General features: G+C 43.5%; 1 protein-coding gene across 10 annotated transcripts in view; it reads left to right on the top strand.

Annotated features, from left to right (window-relative positions):
* clcn3 (chloride channel 3) overlaps window positions 1-14,042 on the top strand; it is a 206,171-nt gene that overhangs the window by 152,115 nt on the left and 40,014 nt on the right. For all 10 annotated transcript variants that reach the window (XM_038805814.1, XM_038805810.1, XM_038805806.1 and 7 more), the window contains 3 exons: window positions 1,857-2,044; window positions 3,239-3,361; window positions 6,603-6,809. In XM_038805814.1, coding sequence (XP_038661742.1) covers window positions 1,857-2,044; window positions 3,239-3,361; window positions 6,603-6,809 — 518 coding nt within the window. The remainder of the gene's footprint in view (window positions 1-1,856; window positions 2,045-3,238; window positions 3,362-6,602; window positions 6,810-14,042) is intronic.

The following is a 14,042-nucleotide window of genomic DNA, read 5'->3' as shown; positions in this document are numbered from 1 at the left end:
GATTCACTAGGTTAATCCCAGAGCTGAAGGGGTTGGATTATGAGGAGAGGTTGAGTAGACTGGGACTGTACTCGTTGGAATTTAGAAGGATGAGGGGGGATCTTATAGAAACATTTAAAATTATGAAGGGAATAGATAGGATAGATGCGGGCAGGTTGTTTCCATTGGCGGGTGACAGCAGAACTAGGGGACATAGCCTCAAAATAAGGGGAAGTAGATTTAGGACTGAGTTTAGGAAGAACTTCTTCACCCAAAGGTTTGTGAATCTATGGAATTCCTTGCCCAGTGAAGCAGTTGAGGCTCCTTTATTACATGTTTTTAAGGCAAAGATAGATAGTTTTTTGAAGAATAAAGGGATTAAGGGTTATGGTGTTCGGGCCGGAAAGTGGAGCTGAGTCCACAAAAGATCAGCCATGATCTAATTGAATGGCGGTGCAGGCTCGAGGGGCCAGATGGCCTACTCCGGCTCCTAGTTCTTGTGTTCTTATGTTTACATATTTTGGGGAAGATTTTGCAAAATGAAATGTTTTTTTTTGGAAAATATTTTATTGAAGCATTTGTAATTTTCACAGTTTAACACATTAACATTTCTTAAACAACCGCGTGGGCCGACATATTCAAAACACCTCCTGCCTTTAGGGACTTCGAGTCCCTCCATCCGAGCAAAATCCGTCTCCGGGCCACCAGGGAGAAGGCCAGGAACATCGGCCTCCCTCCCCCAGATCTTCCGATACCCCAAATATCCACCTCTTCAATGAATCTGCTCATCCGGGCCACCATCATGTGGGTCTGGTGGACCACTTTGAACTGGATCAAGCCAAGTCTGGCTCACAACGATGACTCTCTTCAAAGTTTTTCCCCACAGTTTTTTCCAGCTCTCCTCCCAGCTCCTCTTCTCACTTCCTCTTCACCTCCCTGATGGGGGCCCCTTCCCACTCCATCAACTTCTTGTCTACCTCTGAAACCCTCCCCTCTCCGGGGTGGGGGGGAGTTTGGAACCTACCTCCGTACAAAGTCCCGTACCTGTAGGAACCAAAACCCATTCCCACCCGGCAACTAAAACTCCTCCTCTAATGCCCCCAGGCTCGTGAAACCTCCTGAATGAAGAGATCCCCAAATCTCTCGATCCGTGCCCGTTGCCATCTCTTAAAGCCCCCATCCAGCCCCCTCGGAAAAATAAATGTTTTTAATTAATTCATGATGTTTGGACATCGCTGGCTAGACCAGCATTTATTGTCCATCTCTACCTGCCCTCAATAAGGTGGTGGCGAGCTGCCTTCTTCAACTGCTGCAGTCCAGGTGGTGAAGGTACACCAACTTGACAACTAAAAGGAGATTTTATGCTATTGAGCTCTCTTGTTCAACATGTAGATCTCCTCATTTCTGACATTCACCTCAGATTGCTGGTTTTCTGAGTGCCAGGATCTGGTGTGCAATACCAAAATCCAAATGCACAGGGGTCAGCAGCCTACCTTTACTTTGTGGAACGCATGACCTAACCCATCATTTTGGCAAGTTTCTAGATGCATGTTCTTGTTGGCACTGTTTGCATTCAGGAGGTGCTGCTGACTGTGAGAGAGGGAGCTCTGCTGTTTCAATTTGTTGGACCTCAGTAAAAGTGTTCTTGCCTAATATTGTTGGACTAATCAGCTAAATATCAAATTAATGAGAAAAACCTGTTCAAGGGGCTGAATGACGCACCCCTGATCCTTTGTAGCAAAACAAAGCTGAGTTTTTGACAAGAATGGGAGTATCCCTTGAGTTGTGTCTATTATAAAAGGGTGGGGCAGTAAATTACTCGTTTTTTTAAATTGAAGAGAACTAACATCTAAATATGTGACACCATTAATTTCCAGGTGCCTTGGCTGGTTTAATAGATATTGCTGCAGACTGGATGACTGACTTAAAGGAAGGCATATGTCTGAACGCAATGTGGTTTAATCATGAACAGTGCTGCTGGGGATCCAATGAACCAACGTTTGAAGCAAGAAATGAATGTCCTCAGTGGAAAACATGGGCTGAATTAATAATTGGACAAGCGAATGTAAGTAGGTTCCTAATGGCCGATTGCAGATATTGAACAATTAGACGATTTACTGGCTCATAGAAAGTTTTGGTTGGTTTTTGTGGGGTGTGAGGGAGAGGGGCCGGCAGGTATTAATTAGTAAGTCATAATTTTTTCTCCAGAGGAACTTGTGCCAATGTATTTTTCTGGATGAATTATTACCATCAGTTACCCAGCCATGCCATCCATTTGAGAAGGCCCATTCTGTCCACACCTACACCTGCAGATGGATGATTGCTTGATACCACATAGGAGTAGCACCATATTTTTCTCTTGTGCTCCTTACATTTAAGAGTGTTGAGGCCAAATGGACTCCTGTCATTGCCCTCTCTGAGACCATCTCATTCATTGGATCTGCTCTCTTCCCAAACTATCCAGCTTAATCATGGATTTGCTAAATGGGCTTACTAGCTCCCCATTGGTGACAATCCCTTGAGCCAAACTACCTCAACTTATGGCAGTTTTGCTTGAGTCTTCAGGTTATTTGAAGTTGCAAGTAAAATTACTATTTAAAAGGAATATTAGAATAGTAATAACAATCTTTATTAGTAGCACAAGTAGGCTTACATTAACACTGCAATGAAGTTACTGTCAAAATCTCCTGGTCGCCACACTCCAGCGCCTGTTCGGGTACACTGAGGGAGAATTCAGAATGTCCAATTCACCTGACAAGCATGTCTTTCGGGACTTGTGGGAGGAAACTGGAGCACCTGGAGGAAACCCATGCAAACTCCGCACAGACAGTGACCCAAGCTGGGAATCGATCTCGGCTCCCTGGCGCTGTGAAGCAACGGTGATAACTACTGTGCTACCGAGGGAATGTTACCCTGTGCAGTAGCAGCCCTGGGTGCTTGATGCTGATTATCTTTCTGAAATAAAAGTGTTCAATCCTCCAGTGCCCATGTCACATACTTCAGTCAGGGTACTTGAGAAAAAAAAGACATAAAAAATAAATTGAGCATTACAGAAGCGGGAAGGATTTTTTGTTTAACTGCATAATTATCTCAAGAAGGCATGTTGTTGACAGAAACAAGGCAAAGAGGAAAAAAATAAGATATTTAGTTTTCTCCTCTGTTGAATCTAGCTATTCTGATTGGATAAAGGATGAACATAGGCTTCAAATCTTCGTGGCTGTATTTCAGTGGAGTTTTTTTATTGTGCAATGTTTTCTAGGGGCCAGGTTCTTACATAATGAACTACATTATGTACATCTTTTGGGCCTTGGGATTTGGTTTCCTGGCTGTTTCCCTGGTGAAGGTATTTGCTCCGTATGCCTGTGGTTCCGGAATTCCAGAGGTAAGATCCAGTAATTTCTTCTTTTTTTTTTGAAATCCACCTTTGCAATTATATGTTTTGACAAGCTCACTTTATCAGCACAATGCAAGGGTTATTATTGCAAATATTTTGTTAAAATGCTGAAAACACGCTGCAGGTTTGTCAGCACCTGAAGAGGGGGGAGAAAGAAGACCAGTTAATGCTTTGCTGGCATGGACATGACGGGCCAAATGTCTCTCGCCTGTGCTGTAAGAACTTAGGATCGTTAAGGTTCTGGAAGCTAAAGAGAAAAGAATCTCTTAATGAGACTGAAACACGAGGGAAAGAACCGACATCTCAGGAAAGATGTCTCCCATTCCAGGACACTTAATGGGCTTAGTGAGCAGCAAGAAGACGCCTGAAAAAGAGAGAAATGAAAACTGGTGGATAATTGTGCAGCAGCATCTGTGACTTTCACCATTTGAGACTCCCATTCAAATTTAGATTTACTGTCACGTGTACCGAGGTACAGTGAAAAGTATTGTTCTGCAGATCGTTTCATACATGAAAGACAAAGGACATACGATAAATACGCAATGTAAATACATAGACATATACATTAGGTGAAGCATACAAAGTGCAGTGCTAGACATTTGAAAAGATGCGTAGAGAGATCAGCTCAGTCCATAAGAGGGTCATTCAGGAATCTGGTAACAGCGGGGAAGAAGCTGTTTTTGAACCTGTTAGTGCGTGTTCTCAGACTTTTGTATCTCCTGCCTGATGGAAGAGGTTGGAAGAGTGAATAAGCCGGGTGGGAGGGGTCTTCGATTATGCTTCCCGCTTTCCCAAGGTAGCTGGAGATGTAGACAGAGTCACTGAATGGGTGGTGGGTTTGTGTGATGGACTGGGCTGTGTTCACGACTCTCTTTAATTTCTTATGGTCTTGGGCCGAGCAGTCACCACACCAACCTGTGATGCTGACAGAAAGGATGCTTTCTAAGGTGCTTCTGTAAAAATTGCTAAGAGTTAATGTGGACAGGAGGTCAAGCTCCTCAAGGTCTATCTTGTTTGCAGCTACGTCATGTTTTGTTTCGGTTTTAAATGAGTAACAAACATAAATGAATCATCGCATAAAGTCAAAACATTTCACAATTTCATTCGGTGCCATAGGGTTTGAGCAGATAAAATTACCCAGATTGCCCAGATTCTGTAAAATTGACCGTATTACTTTTGACCACTGCCGTTCTCGAATTATGCAGTTTAATATTTCTCAGTGCATTTTTCTTTACTGTTTTGAGAGGCCTTTCACAGCATGAATAAGTAATCTAAGGCAATTCCTGAAGCAGTGCAAAAACATGTCGTGGAACAATAAGGAAAATAGTTAAGAAAAAGATACATAAAGTGTGATGGATTGGGTTAGTGGACCAACATTTAAATTTGGATTCTGAATTCAGATCCAGCCCAAATTGATGTAATAAAAATGCTCCCTTACTGCTTTCTGGAATGATGAAGTTAAATAAGTTAGACAGTCTTGTTCTAGTTCCCCTTGGGCAAGGATCCACCAAGCTCAACACTGGTCAGCATTTACAATTCGCTCAATAAATTAGTTGTTGCAAATAGAGCAAATATTAAATTCTTTGGTAAGGGCTCCTCTTTGTTTAGCGTCACAGAATTTAAGGAGTTTTATTCGGTGCCTCGTCACTCTGCACATGACTTCAGATTGTTCAATGGTGAAAACAGCAAAAAATTTATTTTCCTTGGCAAGTCAGACTTTGACCACATCTTCTGTTCCCCTGGATATTTAGAACATGTACTAAAATTGTCTTTATAAAGCATGAAGTGGAAGTCAAAGCTATTCAGTTTTTACTAGCTTTGTCTACTAGAAGGACTGTTGTGTCAAGAGATTGGTTATAGATTTGTAATTAAATACTAAGCCTACGATTGTCGAACTTTACCATACAAAAAGTTAGCTTTACTTAGTTTATCCATCCAGAAGCACCTTGCAGTCCCTTAGAACATAGAACATACAGTGCAGAAGGAGGCCATTCGGCCCATCGAGTCTGCACCGACCCACTTAAGCCCTCACTTCCACCCTATCTCCGAAACCCAATTACCCCTCCTAACTTTTTTGGTCACTAAGGGCAATTTATCATGGCCAATCCACCTAACCTGCACATCTTTGGACTGTGGGAGGAAACCCACGCAGACACAGGGAGAACATGCAGACTCCACATAGACAGTGGCCCAATGGGGAATCGAACCTGGGACCCTGGCGCTGTGAAGCCACAGTGCTATCCACTTGTGCTCCCATGCTGCCCCTTCATTGCAGTATCCTCTGCCACTTTAATAATAATAATCGCTTATTGTCACAAATAGACTTCAATGAAGTTACTGTGAAACGCCCCTAGTTGCCACATTCCGGCGCCTGTTCAGGGAGGCCGGTATGGGAATTGAACCCGCACTGCTGGCCTTGTTCTGCATTACAAGCCTGCTGTTTAGCCCACTGTGCAAGCTCATTTTGTATGATTTCCTAAGTTTGCATCTCATTTCCTGACCCTCCAAAGCCTGTCCACCATCCAAAAGACGGAAGTCAGGATTGTGAGTAAATACTGTACCATTACCTGAATGTGCAGCTCCAATAACACTCGAGAAACTCGTCACCATCAAGGACAAAGCAACCCACTTGATTGCACCCCATACGGTGGCAGCCCTGTCTGCCATCTCCAAGTTGAAACTCACCAAAGTTCCTTCGACAGCAGCTTCCAAACCCTCAAACTCTACCACCTCGAAGGACAAGAGCCGCAGGAATCTGGGAGCACCATCGCCTGCAAGTTCCCTCTGGGCCACACACCATCCTAGTTTGGAACTATATCACCGTTCCTTCACTGTCGCTGGGACAAAATCCTGCAACTCCCTCCCTAACAGCACTGTAGGTGTACCTACAAAACATGGACTGCTGAGGTTCAAGAAAGCAACTTACCATGCAACTTACCACCACCTTCTGGCGGACGATTAGGGATGGGCAACAAATGCTGGCCTCACCAATGACATCAAATCCCGTTACCAAATAACAAAAGAAAATTATTCCCTTGTCCAGCTCTCGCTTGATTCATTGGGTAGCCTCTTCCCACAGACTGGTATCACGGTAGGTTTTCAAAACTAGATTTTCAGTTGTGGCAGCCAGGGACACTGTTGCTGATGTTGCTTATGTTTTTGTTTCAGAGTCATGTGTAGTCCAAGACATTTGCAGTAAATTTAAATACATGAATGTTTTATTTTGCAGATTAAAACCATTCTAAGTGGCTTCATCATCCGAGGATACCTGGGCAAATGGACTTTGCTAATTAAAACAATCACTCTGGTATTAGCTGTTGCCTCAGGCCTGAGCCTGGGGAAGGAAGGTCCCCTCGTACACGTTGCATGTTGCTGCGGTAATATTTTCTCCTACCTGTTCCCGAAATACAACAAAAACGAAGCAAAGAAACGAGAGGTAGCATTACTGCATTTCTTCTGTTTGTAATTTTCACTTAATAAACACATTTTGCTTGCAGACAGTAGTGCTCACAAGTGAACTTTAATTTCTATGATCCCAAAGATACATTTTTGTAGCTATTGTGCCTTGAGTATAAGTTGCATATTCAAACTGAAGTACATCCATTCATTGGTTTTAATGCAGATGTTATACCATTTGGATTGACAGGTTATTTAATTATTTTAGCCTATAGCAGCTCTTTAGACTTTATGGATGGATTTAGCCATGGACAAAGGGACCAAATGAGGATCCCGAGTTCACTTTTACCAGCAGAGAGGCGGGTCATTTAAATCTGGGGGTCAATCTCCAAATTTTCTGCCTCTGGATTTGCCATCCAGTTAAAGACAGTTGGCTGTCTCTCTCAGGAGCCTTGGTAGCCCTGCTGGGTGAGGTGGGCCTTGCCAAGTCAGGATGGAGTCTATGAGTCTTCTCAACCTGTGTGGTACTGTCCTCGCTGGCTGGTGCAGAAATGAACAAAATCTAGGCTGCAGGTCTTATCATAATGGAGGGCAAACCCATCCGACCCACTAGGATGCTGCAGGCAGAACATCTCCATTGACCCAACAGCCTCCACACACACTGAGGGCTGCTCAGCCACCAGTGAACTGCCAGTGAGGCCACAACGTCATTTGTAATTGGGGATAACCAGCATAATCGACTCTGCCTCAGTGGAGCAGGCAGCCAATTTGACTCCCAGCTGGGCCCGGGAAAGCCCTCCCTGGCAGAAATGCGTCAGTGGTGCTCACTGCTATTTTCCAGCCTCCTCCACTACCATCATAGGGCAGGGAAAATTTAGCTCTGTTTTTATAATTGACCTGAGAAATTTTGCTGCAGAAGGCACTACTAAGCAGTGTAATTAAACAAAAAACAGTAGCAAGCAATGCTATAAATAGTTAATTACTGGCTTCAGTAACTTCAATTCTAGAAGGGTTTTGTCTGAGATTTTGGCATTCATTGCATTTGCATTAATGTGTATCTTTAGACACAATAGTGACGTAGAGACTGAACTAAAAACTATAGTTACTTATGGGGTGATTGTTTTCTGTGCTGCCTCAAACTATAAGCAGTGCTCTCATGGTGGCCAAGATCGTGACAGTTATGAGGTTTCTAAAATTGTTATGTTTTGGGAGTTTAAGGAAAAATGAAGGGGGTAATTTGACCTGCTTTGAAGTCTGGCAGACAGCAAGCCTGTCTGGTTTGATTAACAAGTGCCTAAATTGTTTTCCTGGAAGGAAGGTGCAAGGTTTTTACACTTGGATGCAATAACAGCAGCGTGTGTGCCAACAGCGTGTCGACTGCATCTCCAAGGTCCCAGAAACGTGTTGAGAATGTTGGATTTTAAGCTGTAATGGTTTACGCTGTCCATTTACTTCCAAGATAAGAGAGTTGGGATCTCAAGGACAGCTAATCAGCATTTCCACCTGGATACAAGGCCTGTGTGATTCATGTTGCCATGGAGATGGGCTTTGAGAGGGGAGGGTTTCTAAGATGTTTCTTTACATTAGTGATGGAAAGGGATAAGTATACCCCGCAGGGCAAGAGTTATAGCTGGGGGAAGGGCAATTATGATGCCATTAGACAAGACTTAGGATGTGTAGGTTGGAGAAGTAGGCTGCAAGGGTTGGGCACACTGGATATGTGGAGCTTGTTCAAGGAACAGCTATTGCGTGTTCTTGATCAGTACCTACCAGTCAGACAGGGAGGAAAGGGTAGAGCGAGGGAACCGTGGTTTACCAAAGAAGTGGAATCTCTTGTTAAGAGGAAAAAGGAGGCCTATGTGAAGATGAGGCGTGAAGTCTCAGTTGGGGCGCTTGATAGTTACAGGGAAGCGAGGAAGGATCTAAAGAGAGAGCTAAGACGAGCAAGGAGGGGACATGAGAAGTCTTTGGCAGGTAGGATCAAGGAAAACCCAAAAGCTTTCTATAGGTATGTCAAGAATAAAAGAATGACTAGCGTAAGAGTAGGGCCAGTCAAGGACAGTGGTGGGAAGTTGTGTGTGGAGGCTGAGGAGATAAGCGAGATACTAAATGAATACTTTTCGTCAGTATTGACTCAGGAAAAAGATAATATTGTGGAGGAGAATGCTGAGACCCAGGCTATTAGAATAGATGGCATTGAGGTGCGTAGGGAAGAAGTGTTGGCAATTCTGGACAAGGTGAAAATAGATAAGTCCCCGGGGCCTGATGGGATTTATCCTAGGATTCTCTGGGAAGCCAGGGAAGAGATTGCTGAGCCTTTGGCTTTGATTTTTAGGTCATCATTGGCTACAGGAATAGTGCCAGAGGACTGGAGGATAGCAAATGTGGTCCCTTTGTTCAAGAAGGGGAGTAGAGATAACCCCGGTAACTATAGGCCGGTGAGCCTAACATCTGTGGTGGGTAAAGTCTTGGAGAGGATTATAAAAGATACGATTTATAATCATCTAGATAGGAATAATATGATTAGGGATAGTCAGCATGGTTTTGTGAAGGGTAGGTCATTCACTTTGGAAAGAATAACAGGAATAAGGAATATTTGGCTAATGGTAAAATTCTTGGTAGTGTGGATGAGCAGAGGGATCTCGGTGTCCATGTACATAGATCCCTGAAAGTTGCCACCCAGGTTGATAGGGTTGTGAAGAAGGCCTATGGTGTGATGGCCTTTATTGGTAGAGGGATTGAGTTCCGGAGCCATGAGGTCATGTTGCAGTTGTACAAAACTCTAGTACGGCTGCATTTGGAGTATTGCGTACAGTTCTGGTCGCCTCATTATAGGAAGGACGTGGAAGCTTTGGAACGGGTGCAGAGGAGATTTATCAGGATGTTGCCTGGTATGGAGGGAAAATCTTATGAGGAAAGGCTGATGGACTTGAGGTTGTTTTCGTTAGAGAGAAGAAGGTTAAGAGGTGACTTAATAGAGGCATAGAAAATGATCAGAGGGTTAGATAGGGTGGACAGCGAGAGCCTTCTCCCGCGGATGGAGGTGGCTATCACGAGGGGACATAGCCTTAAATTGAGGGGTAATAGATATAGGACAGAGGTCAGAGGTGGGTTTTTTACGCAAAGAGTGGTGAGGCCGTGGAATGCCCTACCTGCAACAGTAGTGAACTCGCCAACATTGAGGGCATTTAAAAGTTTATTGGATAAGCATATGGATGATAAGGGCATAGTGTAGGTTAGATGGCCTTTAGTTTTTTTTCCATGTCGGTGCAACATTGAGGGCCGAAGGGCCTGTACTGCGCTGTATCGTTCTATGTTCTATGTTTCTGAAACCCTCAGCAGTCTTTCAAAATCAGGGAGAGGGGAAACAGTTAGCATCTCGGATAAAAAGACCAAATTTTCTAGTATTTGAAACAAGTCTGTTAAACGCCTAGCTCGTGCTAAAGGGAGAATCATTAGAAAAAACATTCACTAGTTACTAGATTAGGAAAGGAATGGAATCCTCGGGAAGGATTTGGGACTAATTTCAGTGCAACATAAACCTGTTGTGTGTTTTTTTTCAGTTATTTTTAAAAGTTCTGTTCTGTGTAAAGTTCTGTTTAAAGTATAAGTTCCCTGTAAAAAGTAGTATACTCAATCGTGTCTTTAGTCTGTTTTTTACAGTTAACCTCTTAAAACAAGAAATCTGGCCATGCCACCCATTCAGCTATTAACTAGATGTTTGGATTTCGTTTTTTTAAAATATCGGTTTGTATGGGGTCTGCAACAAGGTTTTGTACAATTGAATCATACAAGTGACAAAGGTTCTTGGTTTATTCCTCGAGCTGTGCTCAGCTGACTGATCTCAGCCAGGGCAATAGTAGATACACTGCAATTTGTCAGTGTCCCTTCGGAGATCATGCCCCTGATTGCTGTTCAACGATTTCTGGAAATTGCATGTGTGGACATGGATTCGAGGCAGGGTGGAGCCTGTCTCTGGAGTCCTTTTGTAGTCATATAGGATGCTGCTGCTGTGTGTGTGCTCAAGCATGAAGAATGATCATTTCGGCAGTGTACTGTTTAAATCTGTATCCCAGCAGTGAATTGATGCTGTAAGGAGAAGGTGGGAGCGGAGGATAAGAAGTAAAAGGGAATAAGGAAAGGAGAAAATATATTCTTTGATGTAACCTGTTTAGATATCTTTAGGAGCTGATAAGAAAACAACCTGGATTTAAATATATCGGGTGCGATTCGCCCAAAATATTGTTGCCATTTTGGGCGGTTTTGGCGGGTAATTCGCACCGGGTGTTTGGGTATGATCCAGATTGGTATTCACCCACAGTAATCATTTTTATTGAGCTTGGGGAGCTTTTCACTGTTAAATCCCACACTTTGAATTTTTTCTGCAGCGGGGAACTAAGGTCATGGACAAAAGTCTGTGTGAACCCCCACCACCCAGGTGTGAGGGTGATCCTGCCACATGCACATCCACCCATGTGGGAATCGGGGCATTCCCCTCCCCCGCTGCCCCACTATGAGGTTGCTGAGAGCCCCCACTGCTCCCCTTCACCTCCCCCATCATTCATTTAGCACTCCCTCTTCATGGGCATTGCCTCTCTAAGGCTGTGCCCCTTAGCTGTGCCAATCTGCCACTGCCATCGGCACCCTGGCTGTGACAACCTGGCACCCCTGTAGTGGTTGTTTGAGAAGTAGAGAGTCATCGGAAAGAGGCCCTTCAGCCCATTGTGTCAGTGCCGGCCATCAATGACCTGTTTGCTCTATTCCCATTTTCCAGGACTTGGTCTTGTATGCTATGGTGTATAAAGTGCTCGTCTAAACACTTCTTAAATGTTGTGAAGGTTTCTGCTTCTACCACCCTTTCTGGCAGTGAGTCCCAGATTCCCACCACCCTCTGGGTGAAAATGTTTTCCCTCACATCTCCGAAAAACCTCTTGGCCATAACCGTAAATCTTATTGAGTCCTCCGCTATGGGGAAAGGTTCCTTCCCATCCATCCAATCTATGCCCCTCATAATTGGATATGCAATTAATTAATGGTGGAAGAAGGAATACAGAATGGAGAGGTATTGGTCTGGGATAGCTGAAGGCTCAGTCACCAGTCATGGGTCAAAGAACATGAAGGGAAGCACAGAGGGCGAGAGTCGGAGGGATAAAATGTTCAGGAGGGAGTGGGACTGTAAGCGTTTGTAGAGGTAAGGTGAGCCAGGCCAAGATGGCTTTTAACGTCAGTGACACAAGTATTGACTGCATTAGTGAGCCTGGTAAAGTCAGCAAGGACAGAGACTGGCATGTGGGTGGAGGGGAATGGATGAAATTGTGCAAGTGGAACTTGAAGCACATCCCAGGTTTAATAATTTGGTAGCAGTTTTGTCATTGAGTCAGAACACTCTGCACTTAAGACTGCCTTGGCCAATTTTGTTCTTCAACCAAATAACACCATAAATGGAATTAAATCAGTCATTCATTTGATTCATTGGGTACTGGAACCAGTACTGAGCAAACAGATCTGTACTTTTGGGACGGATCTTTACCTAAACCGTTCTGGAACCAGATGTCTGGCAAATTATATGACTAGGATAGTAGGCAGAGCTTTAAACTGAATATTCGGGGGAAGAGATCACGCGAGAGGAGATCTGGTAACTTAAATGGCAACAATGAGGTGATAGAGCAGGGTAATGATTTGGGTAATGATACAGAAGTAACCGAGAGTACAAACATAATCGTGCACCAGCAGGTCAGGCCAGATATTGTACAAATGGTAAAAAGACAGAGTTAAAGGCTCTGTACCTGAATACATGCAGCATTTGTAACAAAAGGGATGAATTGTGAGGGCAGATAGAAATGAACATGACCTGCTAGCCATTACTAAGATATGGTTGTAAGATGATCAAGCCTGGGACTTGAGTATTGAAGGGTATTTGACATTCTGGAAAGGCAGAAAGCTAGGAAAAATTAGAGTAGCTGCTCTCAGGACCTTCAATGTGAGAGATACCTTTAATTCGAAAGAGCAAGATTTTGTTTTTCTTTATTTTTCTTGCGATATGGACGCTGCTAGCAAAACCAGCAATAATTTGCAATCGCTAATTGCCCCTGAACTGAGTGACTTGCTAGGTCATCTCAGAGAGCAGTTAACAGTCAACTGCATTGCTGTGGGTCTGGAGTCACATATAGACTGGACCAAGTAAGGATGGCAGAATTCCTTCCCTAAAGGCCTTCACTGAACCAGATGTTTTTTTTTTACAACAATCCGTTACTGAATCGAGATTTCTATTCTGGATTTATTATTTGAATTCAATTTCCACCAGCTGCCATTATAGCATTTGAAGCCATGTCCCTGGAGCATTAGCTAGGGCTTTTGGTTTACTACTCACTACACCACCGTCTTCCAATTGTCGAATCAGTTTGCGTAGAGATGAGAAATAAGAAAGGTAAGAGGTTACTTGCGAGAGTAGTTTATCTAGGTCACCCAACCGTAGTTACACTGTAGGACAGCATATACAAGAAGAAAGAAATGGGGTGTGTAAGAAAGGTACTGCAATAATTACGGATATCATTAATCTGAATTTAGATCACACAAATCAGATTGGAAAAGATCGCTTCAAAAATGAGTTAATTTGAGTCAGAACACTCTGCACTTAAGACTACCTTGGCCAATTTTGTTCTTCAACCAAATATCACCATAAAAGGAATTAAATCAGTCATTCATTTGATTCATGGGGCACTGGCATCAGTACTGAGGAAGACTGGGAACTGTACATTCGGGATAGGTCTTCAACTGAACCATTCTGTGACTAGTGGATAACTAGAACAGTAGAGAGAGCTTCAAATTGGATAGTCGGGGGAAGAGACCATGTGAGAGGAGATGCTGTAAATTAAATGGGAACGTGAAGTAATAGCGCAAGGTAGTGATTTGTGTAATAATGCCCAGAGTGTGTCAGGAAGTGACCGAGAGTACAAACATAATCGTGCACCAGCGGATCAGGCCAGAATGTACTGGGCACAGTTTCTTAAGAGAAGGATATTTTTCCGTCATTTGGGTAGCAGGCTTCTCTAGACCTGGTATGGGCAATGAGACAGGATTAATCAGCCATTCACCTGATTGTTGATTGTTGGATCATGGTCTGTGCAAAATTGGTACAGCATTTGTTTGCATGGAGATTTTCTTCTTGTAAATCAAGTGCTGAACTGTCGCCTAGTTCATCTCAAGCAGAATAAAAGTTGTTTAAGATGAGGATTTTCCAGTTTTCCCACTAACTTTCCATTGATATCCTTAA

This window comes from Scyliorhinus canicula, chromosome 8 (assembly GCF_902713615.1).
Source record: "Scyliorhinus canicula chromosome 8, sScyCan1.1, whole genome shotgun sequence".
Lineage (NCBI taxonomy): Eukaryota > Metazoa > Chordata > Chondrichthyes > Carcharhiniformes > Scyliorhinidae > Scyliorhinus > Scyliorhinus canicula.
This window is presented reverse-complemented; position numbering and strand designations above follow the sequence as displayed.